The sequence below is a fragment of the Drosophila mojavensis genome, unplaced genomic scaffold (genome assembly GCF_018153725.1).
Source record: "Drosophila mojavensis isolate 15081-1352.22 unplaced genomic scaffold, ASM1815372v1 contig_19, whole genome shotgun sequence".
Classification (NCBI taxonomy): domain Eukaryota; kingdom Metazoa; phylum Arthropoda; class Insecta; order Diptera; family Drosophilidae; genus Drosophila; species Drosophila mojavensis.
In genome coordinates, this window is record NW_025318726.1 from 6008799 (window position 1) to 6030257 (window position 21459).

The following is a 21459-nucleotide window of genomic DNA, read 5'->3' on the forward strand; positions in this document are numbered from 1 at the left end:
CAGGTGATGTTTTTTTGTAATGGGTCGGAGTTGGTGTTGCCGTAGCTGTATTTGTTTTTGACATTGTTGAGTGAGCGTCTTGATTTGTTGTCACTTTGGTCAATGTTGACGCGTAGCTGTTGCTAAGTTGCGGGTTATGGCGAGAGTGGTAAATTGCTAGCGCTGTTTTGTGGTCGACTTTTTCTGTAGTTTTGATTGCTACCAGTTCTTGTTGTTTCAGGAATGTTGGACATTTGCGATCAAGTGGGCTCTGTTTGGGGTCGACTTCGGCGTTGTTTATGCAATTTAGGCAGCACTTCTCGTTGGTGCACGTTTCGTTTTCAGTGATGTGTGTAGTTTGAGAGCAGTTTTTACATGTTTCTTCTGGGCTTTTGCAGATCGGTATTGGATGTCCGAATCGTTTTTTTTTGCATATGTCAACTTCTCCTTTGCATGTGTAGTCTATTGTTTTTTTAAATTAGGAACGGTGATACATTTTCGAAGGATTTATTGTCTTTTCTGTTGATTACAATGTATTTTGGGTTGTTTAGATTTTGAAATTTGGTGTAGTTTAACTTTGTTGTTGTGTTTATGTCGGGCGGCTTAAGCATTGTTGTTGTTTTATGGGCTCAAGCCCAGCGCTTTGGCTTGTGACTCTTGCATCTTGTTGTTTTATAGTTTTCGTATTCTGTTATGTGCACTTGTTTGTTTGTCTGATCTAACTGATAAGACGGAAACGAAGAAGTAACACGTCTTATCTCGATGAGGGTTTGAGTGAAACTGCCGATTTAGTATACTTATATGCATTTTATACAATTTCGGTTTTTGTCCAAATTTACCCCCCACCTCTAATTCACATTTGTAAAAGGCGTATTTCAAATCCTAGTAACTTGTGCTTTGGAAAATACATGCATATTTATGTTATATTCATAATCTGAAAATTTCATGAAGATAGTCCATCTACAAGAAAAGTTATTAAACAATTAAGTTCCCATAGTAAGCCAACACTGCAGCCAATGAGTGCTTATGCGTGCGTACGTATGTCTGTGTGTGTGCGTGTATGTGTGCATATGCGATTAATTATTGAAATATCAGTTGCTCGAAGTGTTCAGGGGATCTCGTAGTCGAGCAGTCTCGTCTAGAGCTTTCTTACTTGTTTATCGATAAGCATTTTCATACCCTGAATCCATTGAAAATGGGAAATCAGGGTATAATGGTTTTGTTAAAAATATGTAACAGGTAGAAGGAATCTTCGCAGGCCCCACAAAGTGTACATATATTATTGATCAGAGCGACGAGCTGTCTGTTTGAACACGTCGATTTCTGAAAATATAAGGGCTAGAGACCTCAATTTTTTTAAATGTCCGTGTATACCACGCGGATATCGAGTTTTGCTTTAAAATCGATAACTACTCCCGATATTTTATTATCTATTAAAAACCTTATTGAAAGCTAGCTATTTAATTATATCTCCTACACCTTTAGAGCTAGAGCTTGCAAATTTTAAATGTAGACTTATATGTATTTTATATAATTTCGGTTTTTACAATTTACCTCCCACCTCTATATCCACCCCCTCACCATCACCTTTGTAAAAGGCGTATTTCAAGTCTCTTACTTGTGCTGTGGCATATACACGCATGTACATATGTATATGCTATGTCCTGAAAGCTTCAAGACCATAGTTCATCAACAAGAATTGTTTAAAAAAAATTAAATTTTCATAGTAAGCCCACACTGCTGCCAATGCGTGTTTATGCTTGCATCCCTATGTTTTTCTGTGTGTGAGTGTGTGTTTCTTGTGTAAGCAAAAAGACTCGAAGAATTAATGTGAAATATCAATTCTTCGAAAGGTTCAGGGGCGATCAGGGCAACGAGCTGAGTCGATTTGGCTCTGTCCGTCTGTCCGTCTGTCCGTCTGTCCGTCCGTCCGTCTTTCCCTACTTGAAATTTTTATACTCATTCACGAAAGTGAATTAGTATACTGGTTTTGTGCAAAGTCCGTTCGTCTGTCCGTATGAACGCAGTTTATTTTGGCGCTATTGATGCTAAAGACTTGAAATTTGGAACACATACTCGAGTATATCTCCGGAACACACTATCGGAAAATGCATTTTCCGATATGCCAGAAATCATATTACTTGAAGAGCTAGAAAGCTGAAATTTGGAATGTAGATCCGCATCGACCACCCAAGATTACTAGCTACGGCTAGTATCTACGACCATTGGGGGCGTGGAAAATCGGATAAAACTGTATCTCCAAGAGTTTAACGCTGAAAGCTAGAACGCTGAAATTGACATTGAAATTGCACGTAAGCTAATGTTATGATTCTATAAAGTCTAATGCCAAATTATATGTCTACGCCCATTAGGGGCGTGGCAAATCGGACCTGAAGATATAATGATTTTTTAAATTTTGTTATATTTTGGACACTATACTCCTCAAATTTTGTATATACTCTGGCTGACCACCCAAGACCAAAAAGCGTCGACGGATATATGTCCGCCCACAGGGGACGTGCAAACCGCAAATTTGGATAGTTGAGTTATTATTGACCTCCTCTATCGATGACTCAAAAATAATTTTTACGCTTCTATAGGGGCGTGACATATCGTTCTAAGAACTGACCAAAAATGAGGTGTCTACGCCCAGTAGGTGAGTGGCAAATCGGGAAAAACTGGATTTTCTACAGTATTAGAGCGAAAATTAGCTACTAAATTGCTGATGGGATGTGAATGAGTATTCCGCAGTCGGTTACGCCCGACTGCAACGTTCTTACTTGTTTTTACTAGGTCCGAGTGTACCACGGCATATCGAGTTTTGCTTTAAAAATCGATAAACTGTCCTCTTATTTTGTTATCGACTAAAAACATTATTAACAAGTAAAAATGCTCCAGTCGAGACTGCTCGACTAGGAGATACCCTGAGCCCTCTAAGCTAATATTCTAATCATTCTGCACTTCTTCTATGGACACATACATACACATGCATCCAGATGCGCGTATAACAACGCGCTCTGCTAACTGCGCAGTAAATAGCAACTGCGCTTGGGCTGCGCTGCAGTGCACAGTGGACGGTGCTATATGGAAATGGTGTCCAAAATTCTTTGCGTTGGAATTTTATTATGAAATTTTGAAACTAGATTTATTTAGTACTTACAAATTATAAACCAACCAATTGTCATACTGTGACAAGGTCGGGACCCTCCCAGGCTGTTAAATGATGAAGAATTTTGAATAAAGACTAAAAGTGGATAGTAAAATAATTTTTTATTATGAGAAACTAAATAAGAAAAACATAATCAATTTATTTTAATTAAATTTTACTGAACAAAAAATGATAATGAAAACATAACAAATAAGAAAACTCTAGTCGAGACTGCTCGACTACGAGATCCCCTAAGCACGCATTGACTGCAGTGTTGGCTCACTATGGGAATTTAATTGTTTAAATATAACATAGATATACATGTATTTGCCAAAGCACAAGTCCCTATACGCCTTTTATAAATGTGATGGTGAGGGGGTGAATTAGGGGTGGGGGGTAAATTTTGACAAAAACCGAAATTGTAAAAAATGCATATAAGTATACATATAAAATTTGTAGACTCTACCTTTAAAGATGTAGGAGATATAAATTTATTACTGGTTTTCGATAATGTTTTTAATCGATAACAAAATAACGGGGCAAGTTATGGATATTCAAAGCAAAACTCAATATGCGCGTGCTCTACACGGACCTAGGATTCAAGTCTCTAGCTCTTATATTTTCTGAGATCGACGCGTTCAAACATACGGACAGACGGACGGATGGACAGACGGACAGGCGGACGGACAGACGGACAGGGCCAAATCGACTCAGCTCGTCGCCGTGATCAAGAATATATATACTTTGTGGGCTCTGCCACGCCTTCTTCTGCCTGTTACATACATTCAACAAAACCATTATACCCTGATTTCCCATTGAAAATGGGTTCTGGGTATAAAAACCAGTAATAAATTTATTTACCCACACACACAGAGATACGCACGCACACATAAACACGCATTGACTGCAGTGGTGGCTTACTAAGGGAACTTAATTGCTCAATAACTTTTTTTATGGATGTACTTTCTTCATGAAACTTTTAGATTATGATTATATCATGGATATGCATGTATTTGCTAAAGCACAGGTCTCTAGTATTTGAAATACGCCTTTTACAAATGTGATGGTGAGGGAGTAAATTAGTGCCTTTTACATACATTTAACAAAACTATTATACCCTGATTTCCCATTGTAAATGGGTTCAGGGTATAATAAGTTTATATCTCCTACATCTTTGAAGCTAGAGTATTCCAAATTTTAAGTGTATACTTATATGCATTTTATACAATTTCGGTTTTTGTCAAAATTTACCCCCCACCCCTCAAATACTAGAGACTTGTGCTTTAGCCGGGTATAACAATTAAGTTCGCAAATCAAGCTCACACTGCAGCCAATGCGTGTTTATGCGTATGTCTGTGCATGTGCGTGTGTTGCACACGCATCTGCGAATAATTATTGAAATACCAGTTGCTCGAAGAGATCAGGAGATCTCATAGTCAGTCGGGCAGTCTCGACTAGAGTTTTCTTACTTGTCATAATCTGAACCACTAACCAGAGAACACATAGACCGGACAAGTAGTGTAAAGCGTTTTGCACACTTTTTTTCGGGAGTTATCTCCCAGACACTTCGTATTTGCTCGGCTCTTCACTTTTTGGGTTCGGGCTACGAAAATATACGAAAGCACACTCATTTCGCTTCATGCGCTCGACCGAGATGGTCGACTGTTGAACAAAAGATCCTTCTGCGCTGAATGTTTCCCTTGCTCTCTCTCTCTCACGATGCTCTCTGCTCTCTCAAATATGTATATGTATATATGCATGTGAGCACAAGCACCGCTCACAAATTGAAATTTCTTCGCAGCGAGAACCCATGCCTTCTCTTCTGTGTGAAGGATATACCGAACTTTTCAAACCGTTTGCCATGCGTTTTCGTTATTATTTGTGGGAAGGGTATGAAAGCGTTGGTGCGCATAATGAAAATGTTTTCACGACGAGCATGCACACACACACTTACAGTATGCTGCATGTACCATGAACATTTGTATGCCTGTGTGCGAAGCTCTTTCTGCCTGTAGCAACTTTAAATCCCAGCATTTGCATTTGGTCGATCTTGTGAAGTGCTCACATACATATGTGTGTATGTATGTATATACATTTGATTGTGTGTACGCATGGGAGGCGCTGCTCACAATTTTGGGATATAACTTGTAGAAGCACTTGTATGCCTGTGTGCCTTTACATGTCCGTGTGTGTATATCTTTGTTTGTATGCTTTGGAGATGAACATTGGCGTGTGCCTCCCTCAACTTAGAATGGTGTGAACGATTTTGGGCTTTGATTGAAGAGGCGCGCTTATGTTTAAGTACCTGATTTCATTCAATGATCGTGGGTTTGCCTATCAGAATGAATGTTTTTTAAAAATGTGGTACCTGATTAATCCAAATTTTTGTAAAAATGATCAATTTGACCTATTTACGTATTCATCTTTTTAAAAAGGTGTCAACTTGACCTGCATATGTATGCACGAGTGCAAGGGTTAAAAAAACACATCCCATTTTGCCAGATGCCGCTGGGAAAACAATTATCTTATTATGAAAAGGGCCGTATTTTCTCACTTTTCGAGTCAGCAGAGTCTATTTCGAGTATTTTACGAATTTTGAAAAGAAGTCAAAGTGTAATTAAAATTTTTTTTTGGATAGCCCCGAAGAATAAGGATCAAGAACACGTACTGGTCGAAAACCGTTACTAATTGCTCACGATAAACGCAAAATTATTAAGAAAGCCAGCAACAGCGCAACCGCTTGTAAAGCTTTGGCCTCACATGTGGGCGAATCTATGTCAGCGATGACTGTTTGGCGAGTACTTAAGAGCTCAGGAATCATAAAGAGATCTAAACTGACCAAACCACCCAAGTTGCTAAGTCGCCACAAGGTTGCTCGACTTGATTTTGCCGAAAGACATACTGCGACCGCGCGTTACTACGCGCGTTTGAGTCATCGTCTTTTGGCTTACAGTATATCTAAAAAATTTTACCCTTACAGGTCATATTTTTTGATGGGAAGAATCTTAACTTGGATGGTCCTGATGGGCTTGATTCTTATTAGCATGATTTGGCAAAGGATCCTATGTTTTTTCAAGGACAGACTTTGGAGGTGGCTCCGTCATGATTTGGGGTACATTTTTTTCATTTGGTACCTGGGAATTGAAGTTTGTAACGAGCCGAATGAACAGTGAAGAATATATTCAGACTCTGGATAGTAGTCTCATTCCATATTTAAGGGAATTATGTAAGAAACCAATGGTTTTCCTACAGGTTAATGCCAGAATCCATGTGTGAAGACGTACAAAAGAGTGTTTGGAGGAATGTCATGTTGATGTCCTTGACTGGCCAGCATGTTTTTCGGATCTCAACCCGATAAAAATGTCTGGGGTAATCTTCCAAGACGGGTGTATGTTAAAAATCGCCAATTGGAGACAGTTCTATATCTTAAAACGCAAATTCTAAATGAATGACAAAGTTTCGAAAAGGACCTTTTATTAAATTTAGTGGTTTCAATGAGGAAGAGAATTTTTGAGTTAACTAAGGCAAATGGAGGCCGGACTAAGTATTAACATTAGTTTTTCCATCAATCCGCAACGAATTCGGATTTTTTTTACAAAAATATGAATATGGGCTATAATTTTGATACAGCAAATGGTGCCGTTTTTCTTTGTTTTTTACTTCTTTTTAAGAAATCGTTATTAAATCGTTAATTTAAAGTGAAAAAGTTTTTTGCCATTCATAGTTGAAATATTGAACTACTCATTTTTGAAGATTTTGAGGAAATATTCCATCTGGGAAAAATTTCCAGCCGATTCGTTTCAGTGGATTAAAAGTGGGCTATAATTATGATAAGCACTGTATATGATGAACCCATTAAAAATGGAAAATCGATATAATGGTTCTATAACTATCTCGATAACTCATCCCTTTATTTTGTTATCGACTAAAAACCTTATCGAAAATCAGTTATAAAAGTATTTCTCCTACATCTTTAAAGCTACTGTCTCCAAGTTTAATTTAATTTTTAATTTATTTAAATGCATTTTATCCCTATATCCACCCCCTCACCCCTAAATTTGTAAAAAGCTTATTTAAGAAATAAACAAATAATTATTGAAATATTAGTTGCTTGAAGGGGATCTCGTAGTTGAGCAGTCTCGACTAGAGATTTCTTATTTGTTTTTTACTTATTAATATTAAAAGTTAAGTGTTAAAAAATTAATTAAAATTGAATTTAATGAGTGCTCGCATTATTAATTACCGTACAAGTATCAATAAGAGGAAACTAATCTCATATGGGCGGCTAAGGAAGGCGTCGACAGATCGGTCTGAAAAATATATATATTTTTATGTGTATCGATACTATCATATCGTACCAATTTTCAAGAACCTAGCTTTAAAACTTTAATTTTCGTCGAAAAATCGGCTCGCTGGCCCAATATGCACTGTCAGGTTGGGCTCGCTGAAGGATGAAGTTGAACCACCGTTCACAGCCTTTGGATGGGAAACGAATAGACGCTTCAACTCCTGAAGCTGGTTGTGGGCGCCAAGAAAATTGGTGGCATTGTTAGACTATATTTGGGTTAGCCTTTCTCTGGTGCATACAAAGCGTTGGTAGTTAAATCCTTGACTAGCTCTAACCTGATGGCTTTCGTACCAAAACAAATAAGCTCACAGACGCAGTATTTCACAAGAGCCTTGTTTCGTGCCTCAGAATCATAAAAGAACGGTCTGAAAAAATCGACGCGATCCTTGGGTAGATATGCAAATGTGCCATCTCTGAATTACATTGGCTACATTTTTCATACCTCCAATCGCCCAATATTGGGAATGAGCCAAAGCTAGCACTGCTCGGGGACAAGTTTCGCTGATGGTACTCCATGATGGTGGCTCGAGCTCTTAGATGACTTTTGGGAAAAATAATTATCGAAGTGTTTTTGAACCGCGTACCACCCAAATTTCATCAAGGAACTGCGACAGAGAGGCAAGACAACTGGATGACGGAACCTTTCCTTTAGCTCGAAGCGTAGTTATGGCGTTCCAGAGATGGGCTCGTTGAATCATTCTCAAAAGTATATGCGTGCCGTTCCGGATCTGCGAGAGTTACTCCTGGACAATGACCCTTTTTTATAAGCTTTGATACATATGCAAAAGTAGCTGTCCAAAGAGGCTTCATGAACTGGGTCTTCCACCAGAAGGCACTCCTGGGTCGCTGCCAAAGTTACTGGAGATATCCAGCCATGCAATGTGACGTGCCGACGAAAGGCTCTCGTACCACTCATATACAAGAATTACGCTGGTTTTGTTCCATATGTGACCTTATCAGCTTATAACTCATCATCTGGAGAATTCCTTCATAGAATACATTACAGATAGATGTCCTCGTCCGGTACATTCATTACTTAATTACATTTTGCAAACATCGCCGGTGAGTGCAACTGGGCCGGATCGAAAGCGTAGTCGATCAATTTAGGCTGAATGACATGACCTGACATTAGAATGTCATTCACCGAATAACCTTACAGACGACGCGAAGTTTGGTTGTTGTGTTATCTATTTTTAAAACGCAGTGATGAGGAAGAAAATATCTACGTTGTGAGGAAAACGAGACATGTGATCAAGCTCGAGATACACTTTCAGGAATGCTGAATATTGATACCTTTTATGAGGCAAACGACTCAATTTTCTCTCCAAATTAAACAAGTAAGAAAACTCTAGTCGAGAGTGCTCGACTAGATACTACCCTGAACCAAACTAATAAAAACGAACATTCAGTATGGTTAAAATTTTAATTTCGATGTATTTAAAAATATAAGAGAAATAGAAAACTCTTTTAATTAAATATATAAATATTTTGAAACAATTAAAAAACAAGTAAGAACGTTGCAGTCGGGCGATACCGATTGCAGAATACTCACTCACAGCCCAAACGCTGTCAACCAAAGTATATAGTGCAATTTTGAAGTCTAGTGCGCAACAAAAAACAGGGCATGATCCCATAAAAATTGGAAAATCATCGATAGCTATTGCTATCAACATTGCATCATTACAGCTAAGATGTTCAAATTACATATCATGTATGTATGTATGTATCATTTATACAATTTTGATTTTTATTATATATTTATTGAATACAGGATCCAAGCTAGAAGCAGATCAGCGCGATTTTCCTATACATGTGCACAAACTCATAGTCTATTCTATGCGCAAAGACGCGCGCCTTTTCTCACATTCTTAGAAATTCGATTGATTTCTGGATTTTCTAGCCGTTACTGTACTTTGACTGCTGACGCTCTCTTATTAAACTATTCTATTTTAGCAACTGGCTGATCAAACAATGCAGTGGCGCGGGTTCGAAACCTCTTCGATGTTATTTTTTTTTTTTTTTCATACATATTTCGTTTTCTATAAAATAGATATTTTATTGGGAAGGTGCGAGATCGAATAAATTACACTTAATACTTTTCTTTTTCTTAGTCGAATAATTTTATAAAGTTAAACTTGTTTCTTCTTAAATAGCCCTCAAATACATATATACATATACATATTCTAAGAAACGACGTGGTGGTGCGGTAGGCAGAAGCGCAGGCCATCTTTATTTTAGTTATTTTGACATGAACATGCTATTTGGCTTAGGTGCGAGTTCAAATCTCACGGAAAACTCTATTTTGTAATTTGAAAATTTTTGTTAATTTAGCTTCCTTTATATTTTTTAAATTTCATAAAAATGTTTCATTCCGTAATATGAATATCTATGAAGCTTATTTATATGTACAAATAAATAATTAGATGGCTGACGCATATAAATGTCTGGCACAATAAATGCCGATTGCCACGCCCTTAGTGGCCGTAGCAACCGGTAACCTAAATGCAAGATTTGAATTCTTACGCTCAAAATATGTAAAAATTACAGGGAATTTTTCGATATGCCACGCCCCTAAAGAGGCGTAAAAATTATTTTTAGGGCATCGATAGAGGAGCTTTTCAACTAACATGATTTCTGGTATATCGGAAAATGGATTTTCCGATTTGATACGCCCCTAGTGGGTGGATCAGGAAAATTTTAACTAAACTAAATTTATAAATCGGAGATATACACGGGTATATGTTCCAAATTTCAAGAGTCTAGCTTCAATAGCGGACGGACAGACAGCAAGACGGACATTGCACAAAACCAATATACTCATTTCACTTTCGTCAATGAGTACAATAAATATCCATTGCGCGCTCTGGACTCGAGCCCGAGACCTTTCCATCGAGCGCCACGCCACTAGTCACAACGCCACTTCACGTTTCGAAATCCTGATGGCAAAACTGAAATAGATTCACTGTTGCAGCGCCATTTAGCAAATCTAAACTAAACTAACCGTTTAGAATTCTAACACATCATCGCAATTTGATTCTTAGAATATGCTAGAATAAGTTTGAATGTATGTGTGCACTTATATGAAAACTGTTGTAGCTGCTACGCGTGCGTTTGTTAATTAGCAAAACATTTTATTATTTTTTAACGTCGATAACGTTGACTTAAAAAAAAGGAAAAATCATTCACAATTAGCTATACTGGCATCTGACTTGAATTTGAAAAGGTTTAAACGATAAAAACATAACGGGATGATTTATCAAATTTTAAACTCGACATCTGCGGTCATTTAAAAATAAAATTAAGGTGACTAGCTCTTATATCTTCGGAGATCGACGCGTTCATACATACGGACGGACAGACAGAGAGACGGACAGGGTCAAACCGACTCAGCTCGTCGCCCTAATCAAGAATATATATACTTTGTGGGGTCTGCCACGCCTCCTTCTGCTGTTACATACATTTCAACAAAACCATTATACCCTAATTTCCCATTTTCAATAATTTCAGGGTATAATAACGTATTATTTGTAAGTCAATGATAATCGGTACAAAATATATCATTTATATTTCTTTTTAGAACAACTTGACCGAATTGAAGAAGGCATGGATCAAATTAATGCCGACATGAGAGAGGCTGAAAAAAACCTCAGTGGGATGGAAAAATGTTGCGGCATTTGTGTACTACCCTGCAATAAGTAAATATTAAACAGACATTTTTCTGAATAATATCAATTTTGTTTTTTTTTTTTTTTTAACAATTTGACCGATTGGGCAAAATTATTTTGCAATTTCACTATATGTTATATTTCTTTATTTAAAGCTTCGCAAATTTGAATTTTAATATAGAAAATTTTTTAAGAATTCAGCATATTTTCTTACTTTTCTTAATAATGGCACCTAAGCTAAAAGAGACATCGCTATTGCACGATCTAGGCAAATTTTATGCATAAACTGGAGAGATTATGGAAAGAAGCCCATTTTCTATACGAAGCTCCAAGGAAGCCCGCAATCTGCAAAGCTCATAAACATACAACAACATGGATATGATATGCCAAAGCACAAGTCCCTAGTATTTGAAATACGCCTTTTACAAATGTGATGGTGAGGGGGTGAATTAGGGGTGGGTAGTACATTTTGACAAAAACCGAAATTGTATAAAATGCATAAAGGTATACATAAAAAATTTGGAGACTAACTTTAAAGATGTAGGAGATATAAATTTATTACTGGTTTTCGATAATGTTTTTAATCGATAACAAAATAACAGGGCTAGTTATCGATATGCACGTGCTATACACGGACCAAAGAAAAAATTTCATGTCTCTAGCTCTTATATCTTCTTCAGTACGTTGAAGTTATTCGCAATATTTTTACTGTATAATTAAATACATAATATTTATTTAATATTTATTAAATACCCATTTCTTTTTAGTAAATTTTTTGTTTCACTAAAAAAACGTTAAAAAAAACAGTTACAAAGTTGGTTTAAAGTTTAAAACAGCTGTGCCAATAATTTAGTTCGTCACTGTGCATACGTAATGGTTTTGTTAAATGTATGTAACAGGCAGAAGAACGCGTGGCATACCTTACAAAGTATATATATTCTTGAACAGGGCGACGAGCTGAGTCGATTTTGCCCTGTCCGTCTGACTGTCTGTCTGTCCGTCCGTCTAACCGTCTATCAGCATGCTTGAACGCGTCTATCTCAAAAGGTATATAGCGTGGATATCGAGTTTATTCGTTTCCAAAAATCGATATCTTGTTCGGTTATTATTTATCGATTAAAAATCTTATCGAAAATCAGTAATATAATTATTGCTGCTATATTTTCCGTCAAATTTTAAATGTAGATTCATATCACCAACCAGAGAACACATAGACCGGAAACGTAGTGTAAAGCGTTTTGCACACTTTTTTCGAGCGTTATCTCCCAGACCACTTTGTATTTCCACGGCCCTTCACTTTTAGGTTCGGGCTACGAAAATATTCGAAAGCACAATCATTTCGCTTTATGCGCTCGACCAAGACGGTCAAATGTTAAACAAAAGATCCCTCTATGCTTCATGTTTCCCTTGCTCTCTCTCTCTCGATGCTCTCTGCTCTCTCAAATATGTATATGTATGTATGCATGTGAGCACAAGCAGCAGCTCACAAAAATTGAAATTTCTTCGCATTAGACTTCCGTTTCTTTCCTTCTGTGTGAAGAGTATACTTAACTCTTCAAATCGTTTTCCAAGTTCATGCAAAATGTTTGCGTTTTCGTTATTATTTGTGGGAAGGCGAAAGCGTTGGTGCTCATAATGAAAATGTTTTCGTGATTAGCACACACACTGTCCATTGCTACGTGTACTACGAGCATTTGTATGCCTGTGTGCAAAGCTCTGGCTGCCTGTAGCACTTTTAAACCCCATCAAGTGCACTTCCCAATACTCTGTGGCACTGTGGCCGGCGAGTAACTCACACATATATGTGTGTGGTATAGTGACTGGCGGGTAATTTGCGCTTATCTTTAAGCACCTGATTTGAGTTCATTTTGCCTATCAGAATGCATTTTTAAAGAAAAGTAATACCTGATTAAGTTCAGTCGGCAAAATGGGATGCGATTTTCGATCCCTAGCAGTCAGTTCAGTCGGCAAAATGGGATGCGATTTTCGATCCCTAGCACCGTTCATATATGTACAGTGCTTATCATAATTGTAGCCCACTTTTAATCCACTTAAACGAATCGGCTGGAAAATTTTCCCAAATGGCATATTTCGCCAAAATCTTCGAAAATGAGTAGTGCAATATTTCATTTATGTATGGCAAAAAACTTTTTCAAACTTAACGATATCTTAAAAAGAATTAAAGAAAAACAAGTAAGAAAACTCTAGTCGAGAGTACTCGACTAGATACTACCCTGAACCCAACAAATAAAAATGCCCATTTAGTATGTCTGAAATTTCAATTTCGATGTATTTAAAAATATAAATAAAATACCAAACTCATTTAATAAAATATAAAAATATTTTCAAACAATTTAAAAAGTTAAAATCAGTTGCACCGATCGGGATTCGAACCGCGACTTCTCGATCAATCGTCATGCAGCTAACACACTACGCCACCTCACTTCACCAAGTGGTGTTGGCAAAACTCAAATAGATTCACTGCTGCAGCGCCATCTACCAAAACTAAACGAAACTAACTGCTGATGTGATTCTAAGAATCTGCTAGAATAACCAAACTATTAAAAACGCACATTAAGTATGGTTAAAATTTCAATTTCGGTGTATTTAAAAATATAAATTAAATAGAAAACTCATTTATGAAAATATAAAAATATTTTGAAACAATTAACAAAAATTAACATCAGCTGCACCGATCGGGATTCGAACCGCGACTTCTCGATCAAGCGTCACGCAGCTAACACACTACGCCACCTCACTGCGGCAAGTGGCGCTGGCAAAACTCAAATAGATTCACTGCTGCAGCGCCATCTACAAAAACTAAACGAAACTAACAGCTGATGTGATTCAACAAATATTTCTAGAAGAAGTTTGAGTGTACGATGCTGTTGTAGCTGCTGCATGTGCGTTTGTTAATTGGCCAAATATTTGATTATTTTTTATTAATTTTTGACTGAACGGAATTTAATGAAACTTTCAGCATATGATCTACATATTATATTGAATATTTGAGAAATTTAAAAAAATAAATGAAAAATCATTCACAATTAGCTATAGTGGCATCTGACTTGAACTTGAATGTTTTTACTCGATAAAAACATAACGGGATGATTTATCGAATTTTAAAAGCAAACTCGACGTCCGCGCTGTATATACGGTCATTAAAAAAAAAATTGAAGTCTAGCTCTTATATCTTCGGAAATCGACGCGTTCAAGCATACGGACAGACGGACGGACGGACAGACGGACAGACAGACAGACAGACGGACAGGGCCAAATCTACTCAGCTCGTCGCCCTGATCTAGAATATATATACTTTGTGGGGTCTGCCACGCCTCCTTCTGCCTGTTACATACATTTCAACAAAACCATTATACCCTGATTTCCCATTGAAAATGGGTTCAGGGTATAACAAGTAAACAAGTAAGAAAGCTCTAGTCGAGACTACTCGACTACGAGATCCCCTGAACCCTTGGAGTAATAGCAATTTCAATAATTTTTCGCGTCTTTCAGCTTACACAAGAAACACGCACACACACACACATAGACACATGCACGCACGCACACATAGGCATACATCCATACACACACACACACACACACTGTAAGGATCCAATTTTCCAGCTGGGGCAGCGTCAGTTTACCCAGGGTGGATACCACAAGAAAATTTGTGATTCGCTGTGACCGGAATTCGGAGAGGGGGGGCATAGGGAACAACGGGGGCAATGCTGAGGGTTTGGCCTCTCAGCGAACGGGCATAGCCGCGTTCTCTACTTTAACTACTTAATGCCGGGATGCGCCTCGGCCAAATGACGAAATATGCAACGAGGAGGGAAGGGGGGAAATGGGATCTACTAGCACCATTAGTTAGTTATTAGTTGCCTGATAGAAATAAAACACACACAGATTCACTTCTTCACAATCTCTTTATTTCACAACTCTCTTAATTTCTTAATCTCGCTATTAACTATGGTCGCGCTCACCCACTAGCCTTCAGTCTCGCTGTCGCTCGCTAACTTTCAGTCTCGCTGTCACTCACTAATTAAAACTTCTATCGCTCTCCAGCCGCCTCCACACCTCGGCCGCGCGCTCCGCTTCGGCGTCGGCAATGCAACTCACCACAGCTTCGGGCCCTTTGAACTTTTCGCCGCGAAAGAAGAAACCATGGTTGCATTGCCGATCGCTGCGACTTGCGCGGGCATTTGAAAACGACTTATGTGAGGTGGCTCATCGAGCCGCCTTACAACATACACACACACACACACACACACACACACACACACACACACACACACACACACATTGGGTTCGTACGTGGCCGATATGGTAGCTTTTGGCTTTACAGTTGCTATCTGGCCCCCAGCATGCAGCTCAGTGAATGCTAGGGGTCGGAAGGCCATTATAGCTGGAGATTTTAACTCCTGGGCGCTAGAATGGGGTAGCCCCACAACAAATGCCAGAGGTCGTATCCTACTGGAGATCTTCGCGACACTAGATGTTGCACTGCTCAACACTGGCCATGAGTACACCTTCAGTCGGGCGGGATACGGGTCTGGAGCCATTGCGATAGCTATACAGGCAGCGATCATACGGCACTTCTGTTCACAATAGGTGAGCCACCTGCCAGGGCGTCAACATTGTGGAGGGAGTCGTATCGGCTAGATACTTTTGATCCCGCGGTCTTTTCAGAGGCCATTCAGTCTCTGGGTACAATTGGTAATGCTGAGGCCAGAGCATGCCAAATGGTAGCCCAAATACAGAGTGCCTGCAATAGCAGCATGTTACGCCGCAAGCAGTTCACGCGACAACATGAGCCTACGTATTGGTGGAATACGCAAATAGGTGACATTCGTCGCAAATGCATCCAGGCGAGAAGAAGCTACCAACAGGCTCGCGGTAGGCCAACGTTTCTTGAGAAACAGTTAGCTTACCAGGCAGCTAGAAGACAGCTGAAGAAGGCCATTCGGGCAAGCAAAAGAGAATGTTTTTTACAGTTGTGCGACTCAGCCGAATATGACCCTTGGGGCAGGGCATATAAGATAGTAGTTAAAAGACTATACGCAGGTAGGCAGGTGCAGCCTACGGATCGTCTGGAGCTTAAATCGATTGTGGAAACACTCTTTCCAGAAAGTTTAAGCTCCATTCACGCCCCTGAGTCCGAGTCTGCTGATCAGGGCTCAACGAGCACTGAAATTGCTGAAATTGTTTTAGTTACAGAGGAAGAAATATCAGTAGTTCTCCGAGGTCTTAGAACCAACACAGCTCCGGGGCCGGACGGGATCCCAAATCGTGCGCTAAAGCTAGCCCTCGCCTTGCACCCAAGTACGTTCGCCGAATTATTTAACGAATGCCTGATCCAAGAGACGTTCCCGGCAAAATGGAAAGCCCAGAATCTGGTATTGCTACCCAAGGCTGGCAAACCACCAGATGAGCCATCTTCGTACAGACCGATCTGTCTCTTAGACACCATGGGAAAGGTGTTTGAGAAACTGATCTGCTCTAGGCTGGAGACTGCGATTGCAAGCGCCGGAGGCCTGTCACCAAACCAATTTGGATTCCGGAAGGCCCGGTCAACAACGGACGCGCTTAACAAAGTTGTTGGTCTGGCCACTTCCGCTATTCAAGGCACCAGATGGAGGCACGGGACGAAGGAATACTGTATCATCGCGACCCTGGATGTAAGGAATGCCTTCAACACAGCTAGTTGGGATATGATACTGAATGCGCTGTCACAATATAATATCCCTAAATATCTAAGAGAGATAATAAAGAGCTACTTCAGAGGAAGAACACTGGTATACAACACGAGTGAGGGTCCCCAAACTCATACAGTGTCAGCTGGAGTACCCCAAGGCTCAGTGCTGGGGCCTCTCCTATGGAACATCATGTACGACGGCGTACTGCGCTTGGAACTACCAGCAGGCGCGCACACCATTGGCAGAGGATATGTGCAGCGAAAGTATTAATCGCATACGAAGCTGGTTGACAGGAGCTGGGCTTGAGCTTGCGGCACACAAGACCGAAGTTGTACTAGTCAGCAGTCGCAAAAGAGTGGAAACTGCCAATATAAAGATCGGCAGCGTCACCATTGCGTCAAAGAGGGCGATAAGATATCTTGGTGTCATGATAGACACAAGATTAACTTTCCGCGAGCACTTAGAATATGTGTAGAGCTCTCTCGAGAATCATGCTTAACACGCGGGGACCTAAACAGCAACGACGTCTCCTCCTAATGAGCGTCATTAGGTCTGTCATCCTCTATGCTGCGCCAATATGGGCAAGAGCGATGGCAACGCCGAGCTACAGCCGAGGCATTTGCGCGATCTACAGGCTGAGCGCAATCAGAGTCAGCTGCGCTTTCAGGACTATCTCCGATGACGCGGCGCTCGTCATAGCCGGTATGGTGCCACTGGAGTATTTGGTCGCCGAAGCCGTGGAGCGGAATTCGCACGGGCCTACGCGACTCAACGCTGTCAGGGCGAACAGCATCGCACGATGGCAAAGAAGGTGGAGTAGCTCAGCTAAAGAGCGGTGGACGCACAAGCTCATCCCGGAGCTTGAACCATGGGTTAACCGCAAACATGGCGAGGTTAACTTCTACCTTACGCAGATCCTCTCGGGTCATGGATGCTTTCGGAGCTATTTGAAGCGCTTTGGCCACGAGGAATCTGACGAGGGCCCCTGGTGCGAGCGAGGGCAATTGGAAGACGCCAACCACATTCGAAAAGAATGTGGATATAATTTCCTGGAGGAGAGGCGTCGTCTGGAAGAGGCAGTGGGCCGCTCCATCAGAGCGGACAACTTAGTCAACGCCATGCTGGAATCGGAGGAAGCTTGGGAACTAACAAGCACCTTCGCGGCCACGGTGATGATGGAGCTCCGCAGAGTCGAGCGATCGAGAAGACGAGCTGTCCCAGGCTAAGGTAGCGCATAGTGCCCGCAAGCACCGCGCGCTATCCTAGCCACCACGCAACTTGCAATTTGTTATATAAGTTTGTCAATAAATGAATATAAAAAAAAAAAAAACACACACACACACACACACACACATACACACACACACACATACACATAAACATTTACACGCACATACACAAACACATACACACACAAGCATAAACACGCATGGGCGGCAATGAGCGCTTACTATGAGAACTTAATTGTTTAATAACTTTTTTTGTGGACATACGATCGTCATGATTATGATTCAGATTATGATTATAACATGGATATGCATGTATTTGCCAAAGCACAAGTCTCTAGTATTTGAAATACGCCTTTTACAAATGTGAGGGTGAGGGGGTGAATCTAGGGGTGGAGGTAAATTTAACCCAAAACCGAAATTGCATAAATTGCATATCAGCATACATAAAAAATTGGAGACTCTAGCAATAAAGGTGTAGAAGATATAATTTCATAACTTAATTTCGATAAGGTTTTTTATCGATAAAAAAGATCGGGATGAGTTATCGATTTTTAATGATAAATTCGATATCCGCGCTGTAATTACGAACATTTAGAAAAAATTTCAAGTCTCTAGCTCTTATATCTTCGGAAATCGACGCGTTCAAACATACGGACAGACGGACAGACAGACAGACGGACAACCTTGTGGCGACTTAGCAACATGGATGGTTTGGTCGGCTTAGACCTATTTATGATTCCTGAGCTCTTAAGTACTCGCTAAACAGTTATCGCTGACATAGATTCGGCCACATGTGAGGCTAAAGCAGTACAAGCGGTTGAGCTGTTGCTGACTTTCTTAATAATTTTGCGTTTATCGTGCGCAATTAGTAACGGTTAACGGCATCTCTCAAAAACTATCTAAATTTACTTAATTACAATGTCTGTAAAGCCAAAAGTCTGTTCCGCACTTAATAAACTCAAATTTGCGACAGTGGGCTATAAGTATGATACACAAAAATTCAAGCAAAAATGCTAGCGCAGAGCAAAAGTTAACGGTTCTTTGTTAGTTTTCCATAAATTGAATAAAAATTTCGATAAATTCTACTGAACATGCTCCAGTCTACAAAGTTCTGTAAAATTTATTTTTGAAAAACCTTAAAATTGTTAAAACTGGCTCAAAGTTTAAGTTCCTGGGTGGGCTATAATTATGCTAAGCACTGCATATTCATATACAGGTGCATGCAAGCAAAAAACTTATAAAATGTATTAAACAACAAGTAAGAAAGCTCTAGTCCAGACTGCTCGAACTGATATTTCAATAATTATTCGTACATGTACACACACACATAGATATACGCACGCACGCATAAACACACATTGGCTGCTTACTATGGGAACTTAATTGATCAATAACCTTTCTTGTGGATGTACATACTTTTGTCTTCTTCTTTCAGATTATGATTATAACATGGATATGCATGCGTTTGCCAAAGCATAAGTCTCAAGTATTTGAAATACGCCTTTTACAAAGGTTAGGGTGAGGGGGTGAATATAGGGTGGGGGTAAATTTTAACAAAAATCGAAATTGTATGAAATACATATAAGTCTACATTTAAAATTTGGAAGTTCTAGCTCTAAAGGTGTAGGAGATATAATTAAATCACTAGCTTTCGATAAGGTTAGTTATCGATATGCGCGTGATATGCACGGACCTAAGAAAAAATAATTTCAAGAATTTAGCTCTTATATCTTCTGAGATCGATGCGTGGCTGCTTGTGTGTGTATGCGTGTGTTTTTGCAGAAGGACGCGTAAAATGATTGAAATAGCTATGCTCGAAGGGTTCAGGTTCTCGTAGTCGAGCACTCTAGACTAGAGCTTTCTTACATGTTTGAAATACATTTATAATAATGAAAAGCATATTGGCTATCTTTTTTCTTGCACCTGACATTCTGATTTTTGTATGGCCCCTTCATCTATATATATAAAACAAAGTCGTGTTATGTGTTCCTACACTTATAACTCGAGATCTGATATGTCTCCGCCCCGATTAGGAGAGTATATCTTAAACAAGTAAGAACGTTGCAGTCGGGCGATAACGATTGTAGAAGACTCATTCACAGCCCAAACGCTGTCAACCAGAGTATATAGTGCAATTTTGAAGTCTAGTGCGCAACAAAAAACAGGGCATGACCCCATTAAAATTGGAAAATCATCGATAGCTATTGCTATGATCATTGCATCATTGCATTTAAATTACATACATATATAATTTATACAATTTTGACTTTTAATAATATATATTTATATCCATATATTAGATACCGGCTTCAAGCTAGCAGCAGATCAGCGCGATTATCCTATACATAAGCACACACTCATAGTCTATTCTATGCGCAAAGACAGAAGCGCGCCTTTTCTCACATTGTTAGAATTTCGATTGATTTCTGGACTTTCTAGCCGTTACTGTAGTTTTGTCTGATGACGCTCTCTTATTAAGCTATTCTAAAATTACCAACTGGCTGATCAAGAAAAGCAGTGGCGCGGCTGCTAAGGACGACGCAAATTATGTTAGAGTAGGGGAGTAGGTTTGTAACCTCTTCGATGTTTTTTTTTTATAATATCTTATTTTATTGGGAAGGTGTGAGCTTGAATGAATGGCACTAAATACTTTTCTTTTTCTTAGTCGAATAATTTTATAAGTTTAAATTTGTTGCTTCTTAAATAGCCCTCAAATACCTATACGGAAATACCTACATACATATGTAAATATGTATAAGTCTGCACGCATAGCATCAAGCATTCCAGCCTTATACACGCGTTCATTTGTATGTGTGTATGTATGTACACATAAATGCGTGCTTTAGCATATTCTAAGAATCCCGTTGCGATTGATTAGTCTTTGCATTGTTTTTGAATTTCCAGCCGCTACACTGGCTTTTCTTTGCTATGTGGCGTCATAACAATAATGTGATTTTGTTTTAACTACTGTTGATCGAAACGACGCGGTGGTGCTGTAGGCTGAAGCGCCGGCGATCTTTATTTTAGATATTTTGACATGAACATGCTATTCGGCTTGGGTGCGAGTCCAAATCCCGCGGAAAACTCATTTTGTAAATTGCAAATTTTGGTTTTTTTAGCTTTTTTATATTTTAATAATATTATAAAAATGTTTCCTTCCGTGCTTTCAATGCCTGTTAAGCCTATTTATGTATACAAATACATAAATAGATGGCTGACGCATATAAATGTCGCAATATGGGCACTATAAATACCGATTGCCACGCCCCTAGTGGCCGTAGACTCCTCATTTTTAGCCAGTTTTTAGAACGACCAACCAGTAACCTAAATGCAAAATTTCTTACGCTCAAAAATGTGAAAATTACAGGGTACTTTTCGATTTTCCACGCCCCTA

General features: G+C 39.3%; 1 protein-coding gene across 4 annotated transcripts in view; it reads left to right on the forward strand.

Annotated features, from left to right (window-relative positions):
• Positions 1–21459, forward strand: part of LOC6571998 (synaptosomal-associated protein 25) — a 114090-nt gene that overhangs the window by 50888 nt on the left and 41743 nt on the right. For 3 of the 4 annotated variants that reach the window (XM_015166122.3, XM_001998116.4, XM_015166123.2), the window contains one exon: positions 11053–11170. In XM_015166122.3, the coding sequence (XP_015021608.1) occupies positions 11053–11170 (118 nt within the window). Of the gene's footprint in view, positions 1–11052; positions 11171–21459 lie in introns of those variants that run through there. The other variant, XM_015166124.3, reaches the window with a different exon arrangement.